This window comes from Dromiciops gliroides, chromosome 4 (assembly GCF_019393635.1).
Source record: "Dromiciops gliroides isolate mDroGli1 chromosome 4, mDroGli1.pri, whole genome shotgun sequence".
NCBI lineage: Eukaryota > Metazoa > Chordata > Mammalia > Microbiotheria > Microbiotheriidae > Dromiciops > Dromiciops gliroides.
In genome coordinates, this window is record NC_057864.1 from 188870664 (window position 1) to 188886353 (window position 15690).

The window sequence follows — 15690 nt, forward strand, 5'->3', positions numbered from 1 at the left end:
ATCTCCCTCAATTGATAACCTGGATCCGGTACGCAGAACCCACCTTACAACTTCCCGGAGGTGAATTACTCCAAAGGGTTGCTGAGGGGCGTGGCCAGGAGGGGGCTCTGTGACGTCCCGGAGCATTTTAGCCAATCCAGGACTCAGGGTGGGTGCCCCCCCCCAGTCCCCGGGGCCCGAGAATCTTATCCCGCGGAGAAGTAGAGGGAGGGGGCTTGACGAACTGGGGTGGGGGGAGGGTGAGACTCGGGGGTGGGGGCCTCGGCCCCTCTCCTACCCCTCCCCCCTGCTCGCGTTCTCTGCGGGAGGCGGCGTGGGGAGAGACTTTACCCGAGATTTTAAGTTGGGGGGGAGGCCCATCGGAACCCAGTGCATTGGGCTTGGGAAGGGAGAGCGGCAAGAAGCAAAGGAGGAGGTGGGTTGGCCAGGCCATGGGTTTAGGTGCCAGGAACCTTTAGGCCCAGGGCCACTGTAACCATGACTTCTTTGCCCACCACTCTCCTGGGACCCGATGCCTCCAAAGCCGCCTTTCAGGACTTTTCTCCTGCCCCTCAGCCCCTACACTCTCTTTCCCCGTACCCCAGTGGTCTGCAGCTCTCGTCCCCTGAGCCCCCCCAGGGGCCCTACCCGGGAGCTCAGCAGCCGTACGGCTGCTCTGTAGGTTACCCTTATGTCAACCCCACAGCCCCCGGCGGCCCCCACCTGCCTTACCAGCAGCCCGGGACCGCCTCGCTGCATCTCCGTGGCCCTGCAGTGAGTCTGCAGGCTGTGGCAGGTAAGGCGGAAGCGCCGCGGGAGTGGGTTATCGGACAACGCTGTGCCTGATTTTTGGCGAATCCCTGGTACCTGCTTTTCTCCCCATGACTTCGCCCTCCAAAGGTTGGGCGCAGATAGCGGGATTGAAATCTAACTTGTATTCGATTCGACCTAGTCGTTGGGGGGAGGTAGAGAAGGAGGGAGGAAGAAAGGATTGGGGCGGGAGGAGGGGTGAGGGGGTGGCGGGTCGATCCTTTTCTCCTTTCAAGTTCGACCTGGTTTCGATTTGCTGTTAAGTAAAGCCGGGCCCGTTCATCGCCCCCCCCCCCGCATCCCCCCTCCCCAAATCCACGCAGCAGGGCATGTGTGTTCCTACGTGTAAGGAGAAAATTGAAACAATCCAGATGTATACTTTGGGAAAAAGTGAGGAGGGGGGATGCTTGCGTTACCATCATTCTGCACAAGCTCCCCAAGAAAAGAATCGGCCTCTCTTTTCCCCTGACACGCAGAGCAGCGGTCTTTCCAAGCGGTTCTTAAACTAAACCCGTATTAAGAGAAATCACACCCCGGCCAGGGGGCTGATTATTTGTGGGGTGGAGAGAGGAATATTCTTTCCCCACCCCACCAAGCACCAAGTCCCTTCGAGTTTAAACCTCCCCCCTCCCCCCCGCCAAAAAAAAAAAAAGACAAGAGAATCCATTTTCCTCTGAGGGAAATTAAGTGGCAGAGACTTCAACACAGCTACGGCTTAGCCATTAAAAGGTCTGCGAATCGGGATCTTTTTTCCTCTCCCCCAATTTATTTCTCAGTCACTGACCTTTTGGGCCGTGGCATACGTGGCATACACACCCCTCTTTTAAGGTCTTTGGGTAAGAGTTATATCATTCTCAAAACAACGGGCAAAAACCCCATGCTTGATTTTCTTGGCTCTCTACCGGCTTAGGAGAGCAGCAGGAACAGCAGCAGTGGCGGTGTGTGAATCGACCAGTCAATCCTTTGGCGGGGAAAGGTGGACAGACACCACAGATAAAACCTCTGAGCTTTCAATGGCATCCTTAATCAAGATTTAGGGGGTCTTTCAGAACAGGTAAATACAGGCCATCTCACTTAAGCCCCACAAACACAAGACCTCATAACTGCACGCACAAAGAAATATTGTCCCAGCCCCCTCGAAGTTACACAGACTTCTGTGTTCTATATGCAGAAGTTCCTACTGTTTGCACACTACCTCTCGTATACCGGTGCCCTGTAAGTGCACCTGGTTGCCCAGTTAACACCCCACATCACCTTCACAGGAGTTAGCCTAATTGTATGTAATTGCTCTCACAATTAGACTCTCAATGACATATATATATACACACACCCTCAGTAAGCTATTCCATTTGGTTTATCTTAGACTCACTATCTCCCAGTTCGATATACAGTGACACTCTCCTTCAGTGACATACCAAGTCACCATCCTTCACACAGTCACAGCAGGATTTCCCTGCCCAGCCTTTCCTCATGGAGTGCAGTAAAATACTTACATAGAGCCCTATAATGTCAGTGATGGAAGTCCTCTCCCCCACCCCACCCCCATCATCTGGTCCACTCCCTTCACAGGCAATAGAGGAGGAAACAGACCCGTGGTGAGCAACTTTTTAAAGATCACAGTATAAAGTTAGTGGCAGGATCCAGGCCTTCTGATTGCCTGCACTCGGGGCATTCTCTCCTGTCTTCAAGAGGCTCTTGTCTCTACCCCATCTATTGTGTTGCCCATTCTTTCACACTGCAGTTACTGAGAATTCTTTCTGCCCAGCCCAGTGGTGCCTACACATATTATCATCTTCTCTGGAAAGATCTGGACACACCCCCCCCCACTAGTGTTAGGATGATGTTTGAAGGAAAAATAGGCAGGAACTCAGTTCCTCCTGAATCACCTTCCCTTTTCGCTATCATCTATATTGTTTGCAGCAAAGGGATGTTAGGGTTTTGTGGTGTTTAGGTTGGGGTTTTGTTTCCGTCCTTGGAAAAAGAAAACTGGTGTGGATTTGCGCCTTTGTAGACTTGTTTTGTTGCTGTTTTCTACTGGCTTTCCTATCCCCCTTTCCTTGTTCCCCTTAGCCCAGGTCTCTGGAAACGGACAAAATGAGAATCAAAAAAAGATGTGGTTTTTTTTTTTCTTGCTCTTTTCTCTCCCGGGTCCAACGAAGAAAAATTTCTGACTCCGAGGCTCCTTTCCCTTCCTCACTCCCTCCCTTCCTCCTTCTCTCTGGCTTCCAGTCTGCACTTCTCTGGGAACCCAGAACCCACACTTATGCTCTGGAAACTGGAGGTTCCGTATTCCCTTTGCTTGGGGTAGTTGTCTTCTGGAGCATCCCATTTCCAAGGGCTGCTTCTTTGCCAGTGGTGTTTTTGGCTTCTTTGCCTTGGAAAGTCGGTAGTCCCAACTATGAAGAGGTGTTTGCCTTTTGCTATTTGGAGCTGCAGTGATAAGATGTCATTTGAGAAGGTCGTTTAGGGGCTTCTGTTGCTTTTTGGGAGGCAGCTCCTCCAACAAAGGGAAACCGACCTTGAAAATGAGGCACAGTGATTGTTTGCAGTCACTAGGGCTGAACTACTTGTCATTTTCAGGGTTTGCCTCTAGGATCAGAGAATCATGGGAGCCCTATTATAGACAGTGAGAAGGGAGAGAGGAAAGGACAGAGTAGGAGCTAATATTAGGCTGCATGTTCCTGGGATTGTGGGCTCTGGGGGAAAGGCTTGAGGCCAGCACTGCTGATACACCTCTCTGTTTCTCTGTCTGTCTCCGTCTGTCTGTCTCTGCCTCTGCCTCTGTCTCTGTCTTTCTGTCTCTCTCTGTCTCTCTGTCTCTCTCTCTCCCCTTCCCTCCCTCCTCCCCTCTCCTACCCCTGTGCTCCCATTTTACAAAGAGAAATCACATCTGCACAGGTGGTTCCCATTGAATTGTTGCTCTACTGTTTGTCCTGCACCATGTAGACACTGTGTAATATAGGAAGCTGTGTCAGGAGAGGGAAAGAAAAAATAAAACCATTCTCCCCGCCCCGAAATTTGGGGTAGTAAAGAGGAGCTACTAAGAGCATGGCACCCTCTGTTGAGGTTGGGAATGTTGGGTGGAGAGCATGCAGCCTAGGTCAGAAAATCAGTCTCTCAGGGGTGGGGAGAGCAGATGTAGACCAGGATGCTAACATTTCCCTGGACTCGGAGACCACACAGTGAAATTTACACAGATCCAGTTATCCCCTGACACAGTTAGAAAAACACCAGGTCAGATACTGAGACACCCAAGCAGATGTTGCCACACAGGGACACACAAACACACCAACTGCACAGAGACTCCTTGACAAATGCAGATACCACACATTCAAAGAGGAAAACCCATACAAATGAGAACACACAAAGGGCCGAACAACAGCAGCAATAGCCGTGATGGTATTTACGTGGTGCTTTAAGGTTTACCAAGTGCTGGAGGGTTTGGGTGTTTAGGGAGGTTGCCTTTCAGGTCCTTAGTAATGGATAATGGAGAAATGCAGTGGGAGAGGGGAAGAGAAGTTTGCTCGAAGACACGGGGATGTTTTGTTTTGTCACTTCCCAAGATAAATCGACCACAGTGACCTGATCAAGAAGCTACCTCACCGAGGGCTCCTGTCTCCACCAAGGAAGGGGGCAGAGGGTGGGTCTGATTTTGTTGTTCCTGTGGGGTCAGCAGATGAGAGTCGGGGCTCTCAACCCTTGCTCTGCACAGTGAGAAACGAAAGTACCCCAGCACAGCCCACCAGGTACCTGTTGGGCAACTGGTCTGTAGCTTACTGAGTACTAGATTAGAGAGGGGCTTGGTTGGTGCTGCAGCCTGAAGGGACCCATTTCCTTCCAGTAGTAAAAACACTAAATAAACCTGGCGACAAAGTCATAAGAATCCGGCTCATCTGTAGAGTGTATAAAACTCCAACCTGAAATCCATCTCTCCCCAAATCAAGGCCATGTCTGGGATACTGTCTTGTTTTTTTTGGAAGTGGATTTGGGGTGGGAGTGGGGGATGACAGTTTGGATCAAGAGAAAGTTAATCTTGTTAAAAAAGAGAGAAAGTGAATCTTTCAGTGTGCAAATCCAGGCAAGGCAGGCTTTGTGAGATGGGAGAAGTCCTTGGTCAAATCCTTTCCCTCCCATTGAGCCTCAGTTTCTTTCTCAGTAAAACGAGGGGGATTAGACTCTAAAATCTCTTCTAGCTCTGATACAATGTGGTTCTTGTGGAATCTTTCAAGCCCATTCCCCCTTTTCAGTTCTGACAAGCTGTGGTTGTATGGAATCTCCCCCCCACACACACACCACCACCACTTTTCTGTCTCTGGAATTGGAGACCCAGAGAGGAAAGGATGGGGGTGGGATGAAGGCTCTTTCCCAGACACTCTATCCCAGGCGGGCATCAGCTGCTGGAGTACAGAAAATAAATACTGAATCTGCTCTGGTGAATGGTGAAGTGACAGATGCCCAGAGGCTAGATGGAAGGAAGCAGCCTTGGCTGAAGGATAGGACTTGACTTCTTTGCCACCTCTTCACAACAAGCCTTCTCATTTGAAGAGTTTGGGGTGGGGACTGCTTTAGGGATTGGTTTTTTTTTTTCCTGGTGGCTCCAGATAAAACCCACTTCTAAATGAAATCGAGGGCATTGATTGGGATTAGGGGGCAACAGGGGAGGGACAAAAACCTGGGAGAAGAATAGGTACTTTAAGGACATAGTGGGAGATCCCTGGGAGTCCTAAAGTCTGGCTTTAGATATTCTGAAAACCTCCTGCCAAGAGACATGTTTGGGCCCAAGAGATTGAGGAGTCTGCATGACTGGGAGACCAACATTCCTTTTCTTTCTGCTCTCCCATTCATCAGACCTGGAGAAGCCACTTGGCTTACCACAGCCAGAGGGATTCCAGTTGAATGGCCGAACCAAGAAGCTTCGCAAGCCGAGAACCATCTATTCCAGCCTCCAGCTTCAGCATCTAAACCAGCGTTTCCAGCACACACAGTACCTGGCCCTTCCAGAGAGGGCTCAGCTGGCTGCCCAGCTAGGCCTTACGCAGACTCAGGTGGGTGCCAGATGCCCTGGGGGTGGGTAGGAAGGGGCCCCACCTAGACCACCCTGCCTTTCCTCTGTTATCCAGGCAGTCTCGGAGGAAGTAATTGGACTTGAAGAGGGAGCGGAATGAGGAGGCAAAGGGCATTAAGCAAAGTCTATCTTTAGCCTGCTCCCCCTCCCCCTTCAAAGCCCCGAAAATGGTCCGGCCCTCTCCTCCATCTCTGTTACTCCTTCCCATCTCTGGGCACTTCTCCCCACTAGCCTTGGCACTAACTCAAAGATCTGATAAACTCATTCACATTGAGTTATAAATGACAAGACTTAATGAGTGATTAAACTCTGGTTATTTGCATTTTAAGTAGCCAGACAAAACCTGAACCTCATGCTCCTTAATGGCATCATTTGGAGCTTCCTTGGGAAGCTGAAGGGGAGGATTCTTCCTGGAGTCCCTGAAATCAAACCACTGGGCCAGCCGACCACTAGTTAGGCCAGCCTTAGTCCCGTCCCTCCCGAGACCCCTGACAAAAAAAGAAATGCATTCAAAGAGACACTGCTAGTCAAATAATCAACCACCATTTATCAAGTATCCACTCTGTGCTGGGTACCGCAAAGACACAACTCTAATGTGATCGATCATTCTGCTCCCAGAGAGCTTGGAATCTGGCTGGGGAGATGAGAAATGACTTTACCATCTTCACCAAAGGAAGACCTGCATATAATAAATACCACAGGGCTTCAGGAGGAGGGTAGATGCTTTTAGGTTCAAGGAAGTCGTCATGGAATGGCCTTGAGGAATGGTATAAAAACAAGAAAGAAAGGCATTTCTGGATAGGGGATAGATAAAGATTGCTGGTATGTATAATATGTGACTATGGGACAGTGAGGAGAACTTCTTCCACTAACCCCATCGACACTTGTTTAAATCCTTCCCTTCTTTCTGGGGGTCCCTTTAGGTGCCATCTTTTCCATGAAGCCTTCCTGATTTACCCTCTCTCTCCCCCAAGCTAGTAGTAACCTCTCCCTCCATTAATTTTGCATATTTTTGTTGTTGTTTTTGGATGTTTGTCACACCATTGCACATTTTATTATATTAATTTCTATAAGCATCCTAGACCTCAGACTTTTGAAGGGTAGGGACTTTGTCTAATATTTAATATTCTCTTCCCTGGCCCCTAACACAGTGTTTTCCACTGAATGGGAAGGACCTTTGAGTCTCTCAGTGTTGAAGCTCCTTCTACTAAGGCAGATTGCAAAGCCATCATTTTAGAGTTACCTGAAGCTCTGAAAGGTTAAGTAATTTGCCCCATGGTTCTAGAGTTAATAAGGTCACAGTGGGGTTTTGAACCCAGCTTTCCCCAACTCTGAGTCTAGCATCCAATTTATTAAATCAGGCTACTTTTCATATTATTGGCATAGTATGCAATTAATGTGCATTGGTTGAGTCGAATTGAATTGAATGCATTTAGCCTGGCATCGGAAGGGTTCTAATCCTACTCCACCCACTCTGAACAAAGTCTGATCTTTGGGAAGTAGGAAGGACTTAGGAGATACCTCCTTCCTGACTTCTTCCTTCCTCCTTTCCCCCCATAGGTAAAGATCTGGTTTCAGAACAAACGTTCAAAATATAAGAAGATCATGAAGCAGGGCTCCAACAGTCAAGAGGGGGAGCTTCTGGGGGCCCTTCCAGCCCTATCCCCACCCCTGCCTTCACTGTGGGATATGCCCAGGCCCAGGACATTGCCTGATGGGGGCTATGTCAGCAGCTTTGGAACCTGGTACCAGCAGCAGCATCCCCAGGATAGCCTGGCAGCACCCCAGATGTGAGTCTGAGGACGGTTGGGTACTCTGTGTCTCCCATATGGCTCTGCATCCAGCTCACCAGTTCCCCTCCAGGTCTTTGGAGGAAAATAGCTCCAGATAGGTTTTAGGGGAGGAAGAATAGCTGGAGGAGAGAGGAGGATTTGGAATGAAAATGGAGACGTCTTAACAGCCTCACCACATAACCACCCCTCTCCTCAAACAGACTTGAAGCTGAACACCATCCCCTTCCCTCTCCCTGGGTTGGGTCACTTCCTTTCAAATGGACAAATGCCTAGGAGAGAAGCCAGCATGGTAGGGGGTTGGCTTATGTTGTGGTGGGTGGAGGAAGGAAGGAAGAAAATCCTCTTGAATGTCATTGGGGCAGAGCTGAGCTCTCTTCTCCAAGCTCCTCCTTACCTCCCCCAACCTAATCATATGACTGAAGGCTAGTCACCTGTCTGGCCCATCTTTCCCTTTGGAAGAATTACTGCAACCCCAAATATGTGGGAGTAAAGCCAGGCAGACACATTCAGGAACTATCTGCCACCCCACCCCACCCCCCACTCATTTTCCCTGCTTTTGGCAATGAGATGGGGGAGAGGGAGTTAGTTAACACTCTCGATCCTAAAAATGACAAGAAACTCATGTTGACCTCCATGGTCTGAAGATTTCAAGGGAATGAGAAGCAGGTTCTTGGGGCACGGGGAGGAATTCAGGGTCAGATTATCTTGATAATTATGCCAATTCTGCACCAGCTCCCAAGAAACAGAGTTTAGGGAATTTAAACTGTAGGCCTAAAAACTGGATAATTCATGCACTGCCTCCATAAGCCCCCCTCCCTCCCAGGTATGTGTCTACACATTTCAAGTACAGAATAGGATTAATTATCCGGATAATTTAACAAGTATTTATTAAGCACTTACCCTCCACCCACCCCCTTACAAATAAAACTGTCCACAAAATGATAAGCTCTGGTCATTAGTAGGGCCAAATCAGGATAAAGCTATGGGTTGGGGGAGGGGTGGTGGAAGTGAAGAGGCTGGGGGAATGAGAAGAGGGGTAAGAGGAGGAGGTAGGTTACCAGGATAATTGCCTCAGGTGTAGATTCTACAGATCCTTACAGCCAGGTTCTGTTTTGCCTGTGGGGACACTGCCCTCGGGTTTAAGGAATAGTTCTTTTCTTTATAAAGGGCATCTGCAGAACTGAAGGGAATTTGGGTCCCCGGGGCCTAAATGGGTCCTTCTGGCCCGAGCTTCCTTTTTGGCCAGCCACTCCCTGAGATCCCATGTCTTTATTCCTAGCAGCCTTAAACCATTAAAATTGGCAACAAACCCTTCTTTCTCTGTTCCCAAGTTTTTCCAGTTTCTCAGTGGTTATGGGCATTGTCTCTCTCTGGTTCTCTCTGGATTGGCCTTAGGTATTTCAGGCACAATGATTGATAAACCTCTTCACCTCAACTTGACTTACCCAGATCAGTGGTGTCAAACTCTGATAGAAACTGGGCCACTAATTCATCCATAAGGATCCTTGTGGGCCACATATTGACTGAGTTTTTAAATGCAATATTATCTTATGTTTCATTGTATTTTTATTTATGTTGTTTGATATTTTCCAATTACATTTTAATCTGGTTTGAGCTGTGTTTGACACCTCTGTCCAAGGTGATTTTGACAATGTTTTTGTTGTTCAGTCATGACTGACTCTTGGTAACCCCATTTAGGATTTTCTTGGCAAAGGTACTTGAGTGGTTTGCCACTTTCTTCTTCAGCTCATTTGACAGATGAGGAAACTGAGGCAAACAGGATTAAGTGACTTGCCCACAGTTAAACAGCTACAGGGCAGCTAGGTGGTATAGTAGATAGAGGGAAGGCCCTGGAGTCAAGAGGACCTGAGTTCAGATCTGGACTTAGACACTTGACATTTACTAGCGGTGTGACCCTGGGCAAGTCACTTAATTGCCTCATCAACAAAACAACAATAAAACAAAAAATAAAAAAAAACAGCTACTAAATGTCTGAGGCCAAATTTGAACTCAAGTCTTCCTGAATTCAGGCCCTGGACCCCATCCACTGCCTATTTAACAAAGTAGATCACTGATAACCCATTTGAATCCTAACCCTGCAACCGTGTGACCTTAAGCAAGTCACTTCCACTCGGTTGGCTTCAGTTTCTTGGAATCACAGCACAAGAGTTGGAAATGACCTTGTAGACCACCGATTCCTCCCTGCAAACAATAAACCTCTATAAGTATACAATACTACTACAATAAAATGAGGGGGAAATATACTTTAAAAATAGCATTTTATTGATATCTTTTATTTTTACATCCCCAACATTCCCCACTGTATCACTCCCTCACCCCTCAGAGAGAACTATCTCTTAGAGAACTACTAGATTATATGAGCCACAAGATGAAGGACTAGACATGTTCATTGATCTCCATGACCAAAGTCTCCAAAACAGAAATTATGCAACAAAGATAAAACAACTTCTACTGTCTCCATGAAGATACACAGAATCCAAAAGAGTTATAAAAAAAACCCCAACCCAAGTCATGACCTTGAGTCGTCTTCAGCACCTCAGACTCCCCTCCATCCTCTTATCAGGCATGGAGGCTGCATTAGCAGACTTGGCCAAGGACAGGGGGTAGGGGTGCCGTACTCAAACAAGCATGAAAGAAGGAGCACAGCATCTAGCTGCACTGCTACTGACCACCCAAAAGTCAGTTGGGACAGACAGGCTGATGAACTGTGAAATGCCCTTTATGGGAGGAAACTGAGATGTTGAGAGATCTAACTCCCAAGAAAACCATAATCCAAGGAGAGGGAGTTAGAAGGTGAGGGACAGGGAAAATAAGGGTGAGGGAAAGACTTTTCGGAAGAGGAAAATTAAAAGACTTTGAATATAAACTGATAAATCAGCAGCAAAAGTAGTAATGGCATTAAGAAATGTGGTCTCGGGGCAGTTAGGTGGCGCAGTGGATAGAGCACTGGCCCTGGAGTCAGGAGTACCTGAGTTAAAATCTGGCCTCAGACACTTAACACTTACTAGCTGTGTGACCTTGGGCAAGTCACTTAACCCCAATTGCCTCACTAAAAAAAAAGAAGAAGAAGAAGAAGAAATGTGGTCTCCAGATCTAGCAAAAGAGTTCAGGCATCAATGAATAAATATTGCAAATCAAAGGAAAATGATCCAACAGTTGATTAGACAGAAGACCCTGTGGAATTTAAGGAGAACATGGAACCTCAACATACTGTTCCTGAGTAGTTCAAAAGAGAAATGAGAATTACAAGAGCAGAATTCATGAACTGCATCGTAAAAGTAATGGGCAGAATGGAATCTTCCATGGCAAGTCTCACCAAAGAAACCAAAGAACAATAGAATGCAAATACATAGAAGTAAAGGGCAATCTAGAAGAAAAGCAAAAAAAAAAAAAAACCAAAAACAACCCAGTAACATTAAAAGAAAATGTGTTCACTTTTTTTTTTTTTTTTTTTTTTTGCGGGGCAATGGGGATTAAGTGATTTTCCTAGGGTCACACAGCTAGTAAGTGTCAAGTGTCTGAGGCCAGATTTGAATTCAGGTACTCCCGAATCCAGGGCTGGTGCTTTATCCACTGTGCCACCTAGCTGCCCTGTGCTCACTCTTATGATAGAAAATCACTTTAAAAAAATAGAAAATGTTTAAAAAGGAAAAAAAGTTCAGCAAAACCAACATAGCTAAAAAGTCTTGCAATACTTGCAAATTTCCATGCCCACGATCCCCTACATTTGTAAAGAAGGAATGAGGGAAAGTATCTTTTCATATCTTTAATTTGGGACCAAGTATTTTCAAATTTTGAAGCAATTATGTGAAGCAAACAATTGCTTTTGTGGTTCTTTACATTCATATTATAGCTATTGCCTATATTGTTTCATGGTTGTTGTGTTTACTATACTTTGCATCACTTCATATCATCTGTAGATATCTACTTTGTTTCCAGTTCTTTACTGTCACAAAAATGCTGTTATAAATATTTTGGTATAACTCAGTTGGGTGAAGAAATCTATCTAACCCTTCAGGAAAATAGGAGGGAAAGTGGATAAGGAGGGAGGGGGGCAACGAGGTGGCGAAGTAGATAAAGCACTGGCCCTGGATTCAGGAGTACCTGAGTTCAAATCCGGCCTCAGACACTTGACACTTGCTAAGCAGTGTAACCCTGGGCAAGTCACTTAACCCCCATTGCCCTGCCAAAAAAAAGGGGGGGAGGGGCAAAAAGAAGTGAGGGCAAACTGGGGTAGGGGGCAGTCAGAAGCAAATCCCTTTTGAGGAGGGATAGGATGAAAGAAGATAGATAATAGAGTAAATATCATGGGGAAGGGAATGGGATGGAGGTAAACAGTAATAATTGTGAAAAAGAGAAAAGGGAAAAAATTGTACAAAAAATATTTATAGCAACTCTCTGTGATGGCTAAGGATTGGAAATCAAAGGAGTGTCCATCAATTGGGGATTGACTGAACAAGCTGTGGTATGTGATTGTAATGGAATATTATTGTGCTATAAGAAATAACAAGCAGGATGATTTCAGAAAAACCTGGAAAGACTCATATGAACTGATGTATAGTGAAGTGAGCAGAACCAGGAGGACATTGTGCACAGTGACAGCATTAGTGTTCTATGAGCAATTATGAATGACTTGACTACTCTCAGCAACACAATGATCCAAGACAATCCCAAAGGTCTAATGATGAAGTTTACTAAGCACCTCCAGAGAAAGAACTGATATTGATCGAACACAGACTGAAAAAATATTTTGGTGTAATAATAATAATAATAATAAAATATTTTGGTGTAATAATAATAGCTAACATTTCTATAGCACTTATTATGGCCAGGCACTGTGCTAAGTGCTTTACAATGATCTCATTTGATCCTTATAACAATCCTGGGAGGTAAATGCTATTGTTATCCCCATTTTACATATGAGAAAACAGGCAAACAGAGGTTAAGAGACTTGTCCAATGTTCAAAAGCTACCAAATGTCTGAGGTCGTATTTGGAAGACTCAAGTCTTCCTAATTCTGATGCTTTATCCACAGTGCCACCTAAGTTTTTTGTTTGTTTGTTTTTTGGTTTTTTGGTGAGGCAATTTGGGGGTTAACTGACTTGCCCAGGGTCACACAGCTAGTGAGTGTCAAGAGTGTCTGAGGCCGGATTTGAACTCAGGTCCTCCTGACTCCAGGGCCAGCGCTCTATCCACTGCACCACCCAGCTGCCCTACCTAGCTAAGTTTTTTTCTGTTTTGGTTTGTTTTGGTTTTTTGAGTATATAAAGCAGTGGAATCTGGATCAGTGGGTATGGAAATTTAAGCTATAGACTAATTTACAGATTCATCATCTTTCTAAAACCTCTCCAACACTGATGGTTCTCATCTTTTGTCATCTTTACCGCTTTGCTGAATGTAAGGTAAAACTCCAAACTTGTTTTGATTTGCATTTTCTTAATATTAATGATTTGTAGCAGTTTTTCATGTAGTTGATAATATTGTTTGTTGGGGGCAGCTAAGGTGGTGCAGTGGATAAAATACCAGCCCTGGATTCAGGAGTACCTGATTTTTTATAGTAAGATCTTTAACATTCAAGTCACATAACCTTTTTTTTTTTTTTTTTTTTTTTTTTTTTTAGTGAGGCAATTGGGGTTAAGTGACTTGCTGACTTGCCCAGGGTCACACAGCTAGTAAGTGTTAAGTGTCTGAGGCCAGATTTGAACTCACATACTCCTGACTCCAGGACCGGTGCTCTATCCACTGCGCCACCTAGCTGCCCCCACATAACCATTTTTAATTTATTGTGGCTTAAGGTATAAGATGTTAGTCTAAGCCTTATTTCTGCTGGACTGCTTTCCAGTGTTCCCAGTAAACCTTGTCACATAGAGAGTTCTTTCCGAGGTTATTTATACTTTGGGGTTTATTGAACACTGGGTCATTGCATTCCTACATTATTTCTGATTCTCCCTTGTGCAGCCCATTCCATTCCACTGCTACTTTATAATATAATCTGAGGTCTGGAAATGTTAATTGCTCCTTCATTCCTGCCCTTTTTTCATTATTCTTTTTTGATAATCTAGTTTTTTTCCTGAGCGATAGGAATATTTTTTCTAATCTGAGATCCTGTTAACACATTAACTATTTTCTTTTTCCATTTATAAAAGGAAGATGGTCCAGTGGAAAGGACCCCAGATTTGGAATCACTGGACCCGGATTTGAATTCTTGCTCTATTACCTATTACATGACATCAATCATTTAACATGTATTAGACTCAGTTTCCCCATGTATAAAATGAAGGAAGCTTGATGGGGGGAAGGGGGAGGGAAACCATTGGCTCTGGAATAAGAGCATTAGGAAAGAACCTGTGTTTTCACTGGGAAGTCCCAGGTGAGGAAATTCTTTCAGCCAATGCAGGTTGGTATCTTCTCTGCAACCGTAAATAGCTGCCATTTCCAAGAGTCATAAAAAATTGCTTAGAAAAATAAGAGGTCAAGAGATTTGCCTAAATGTCAGAAGTAGAACTTGAATCCAGATCTCCCTGGCTTCTTTGTTTATTGTGCCACACTGATTCTCACCTGGGAGAAGGCAATCCCATCTCTTACCTTTACTGCTTCCTGACTTGGGGCAAATGACTTCACTCTCTGAGGGAGTGGAACTAGTGGGCCTTGGAGTTCTTTGTGCTCCCAATGCATTGCAAAGGGATTTGTTTGAATTCCCTAACCCATCCCCAAAATAGTGCAGCAGATATATCTTACTACAGAGCATTCTGGCTAGGAAAACTTTTTTTTTCCCCACTGGTATGGGTTGCTAGTCCCTCATGAGTTTCTTTGGTCAAAAAAATCCGTCACTAGGTGGTCAAAGTGATGAGGCCCTTTCCTACCTTAAGCAGGCTAGTTTTGTGAGTTTGTGTGTGTGTGTAAATTTTAAAATTCATTTTAAACTTAAATACAAAATGAGAAAAGAAGAGAACATTTCCATGTACTCAGCAGGACCTAAGAAAGGATTTAATATAAAACAATTCCCATTTCAAGAAAACCTATGTAATAAATGCTACACTGTTTTCAAAGCTTCCCACCTCTTTTTTGCTTCCTTCTAGGTTTTCTTTTGTTTTCTGCTGTGCAATTTTTTTCCCTCCCTCGACTCCCCCCTGCAATTAAATACGGATATACACACATATACATAGACGTCTATAAACATACACATATTTATGGACATATGCATATAGATAAGACCGTACTGTGCATATTTCTATTTGTCGTTTCTTTTTCTGGAGGTGGATAGCATCTTTCTTCATAGGTCCAAGCTAGTTTTGTTTTGTTTTGTTTTTAGTTAGGCAGTTGGGGTTAAGTGACTTGCCCAGGGTCACACAGCTAGTAAGTGTTAAGTGTCTGAGGCTGGATTTGAACTCAGGTACTCCTGACTCCAGGGCCGGTGCTCTATCCACTTCGCCACCGAGCTGCCCCGGTCCAAGCTAGTTTTGAATTGGCAGTTAGCTGCTGCATCTGTCTAGTTTAGGAAGACCTGTCAGGGCCTGGGTTCCATGGGCATAGTCTGTGAGAACTTGGGGTCACCTCCATGTGACATTGAGACATAGAAGGAAGATTAGAACAAGAGAATGTAATTACCATGCATGTTTATACTATCAGTGAAGCACATTGACGTCAGTTTAGAGAATCTGAACTTTTGTATCATCCATAGGGGTACTTAAAGGGGTGTCACGAAACCCCATTTGGAGATTGTTGGTGTGGATCCCACCTTATTCAGCACTAAGGCAATTACTGGGATTGCCTTCACCATAGTCTGACACCAGAATTCTCTGAGATCCCGGATTACTGAATTTCAGTGGTGTGGGAAGGAAAGGGCTATTGAAGTCATACAGACCAGTATCCCATTCCATATAGGAATCCCTTCACACCCTGACAGCTGGGCAATCATCCAAGCTTTGCTTAAATATGTCGGGATAGTAAGCTCATTTGGCAGCCTATACTACTTTGGGGGAGCTCTAGTTATTAGGACGTTGGCTTTTTAAAAACTGAGCA

At 45.3% G+C, this 15690-nt stretch overlaps 1 protein-coding gene across 1 annotated transcript; it reads left to right on the forward strand.

Moving 5' to 3' along the window:
• The first annotated feature begins 477 nt into the window (after window positions 1-477).
• DLX4 (distal-less homeobox 4) lies at window positions 478-7648 on the forward strand. Its single transcript, XM_044000047.1, has 3 exons — window positions 478-775; window positions 5638-5834; window positions 7415-7648. The coding sequence occupies exons 1-3, from the start codon at window positions 478-480 to the stop codon at window positions 7646-7648; spliced, it is 729 nt and encodes a 242-aa protein (XP_043855982.1).
• Window positions 7649-15690: the final 8042 nt, after the last annotated feature.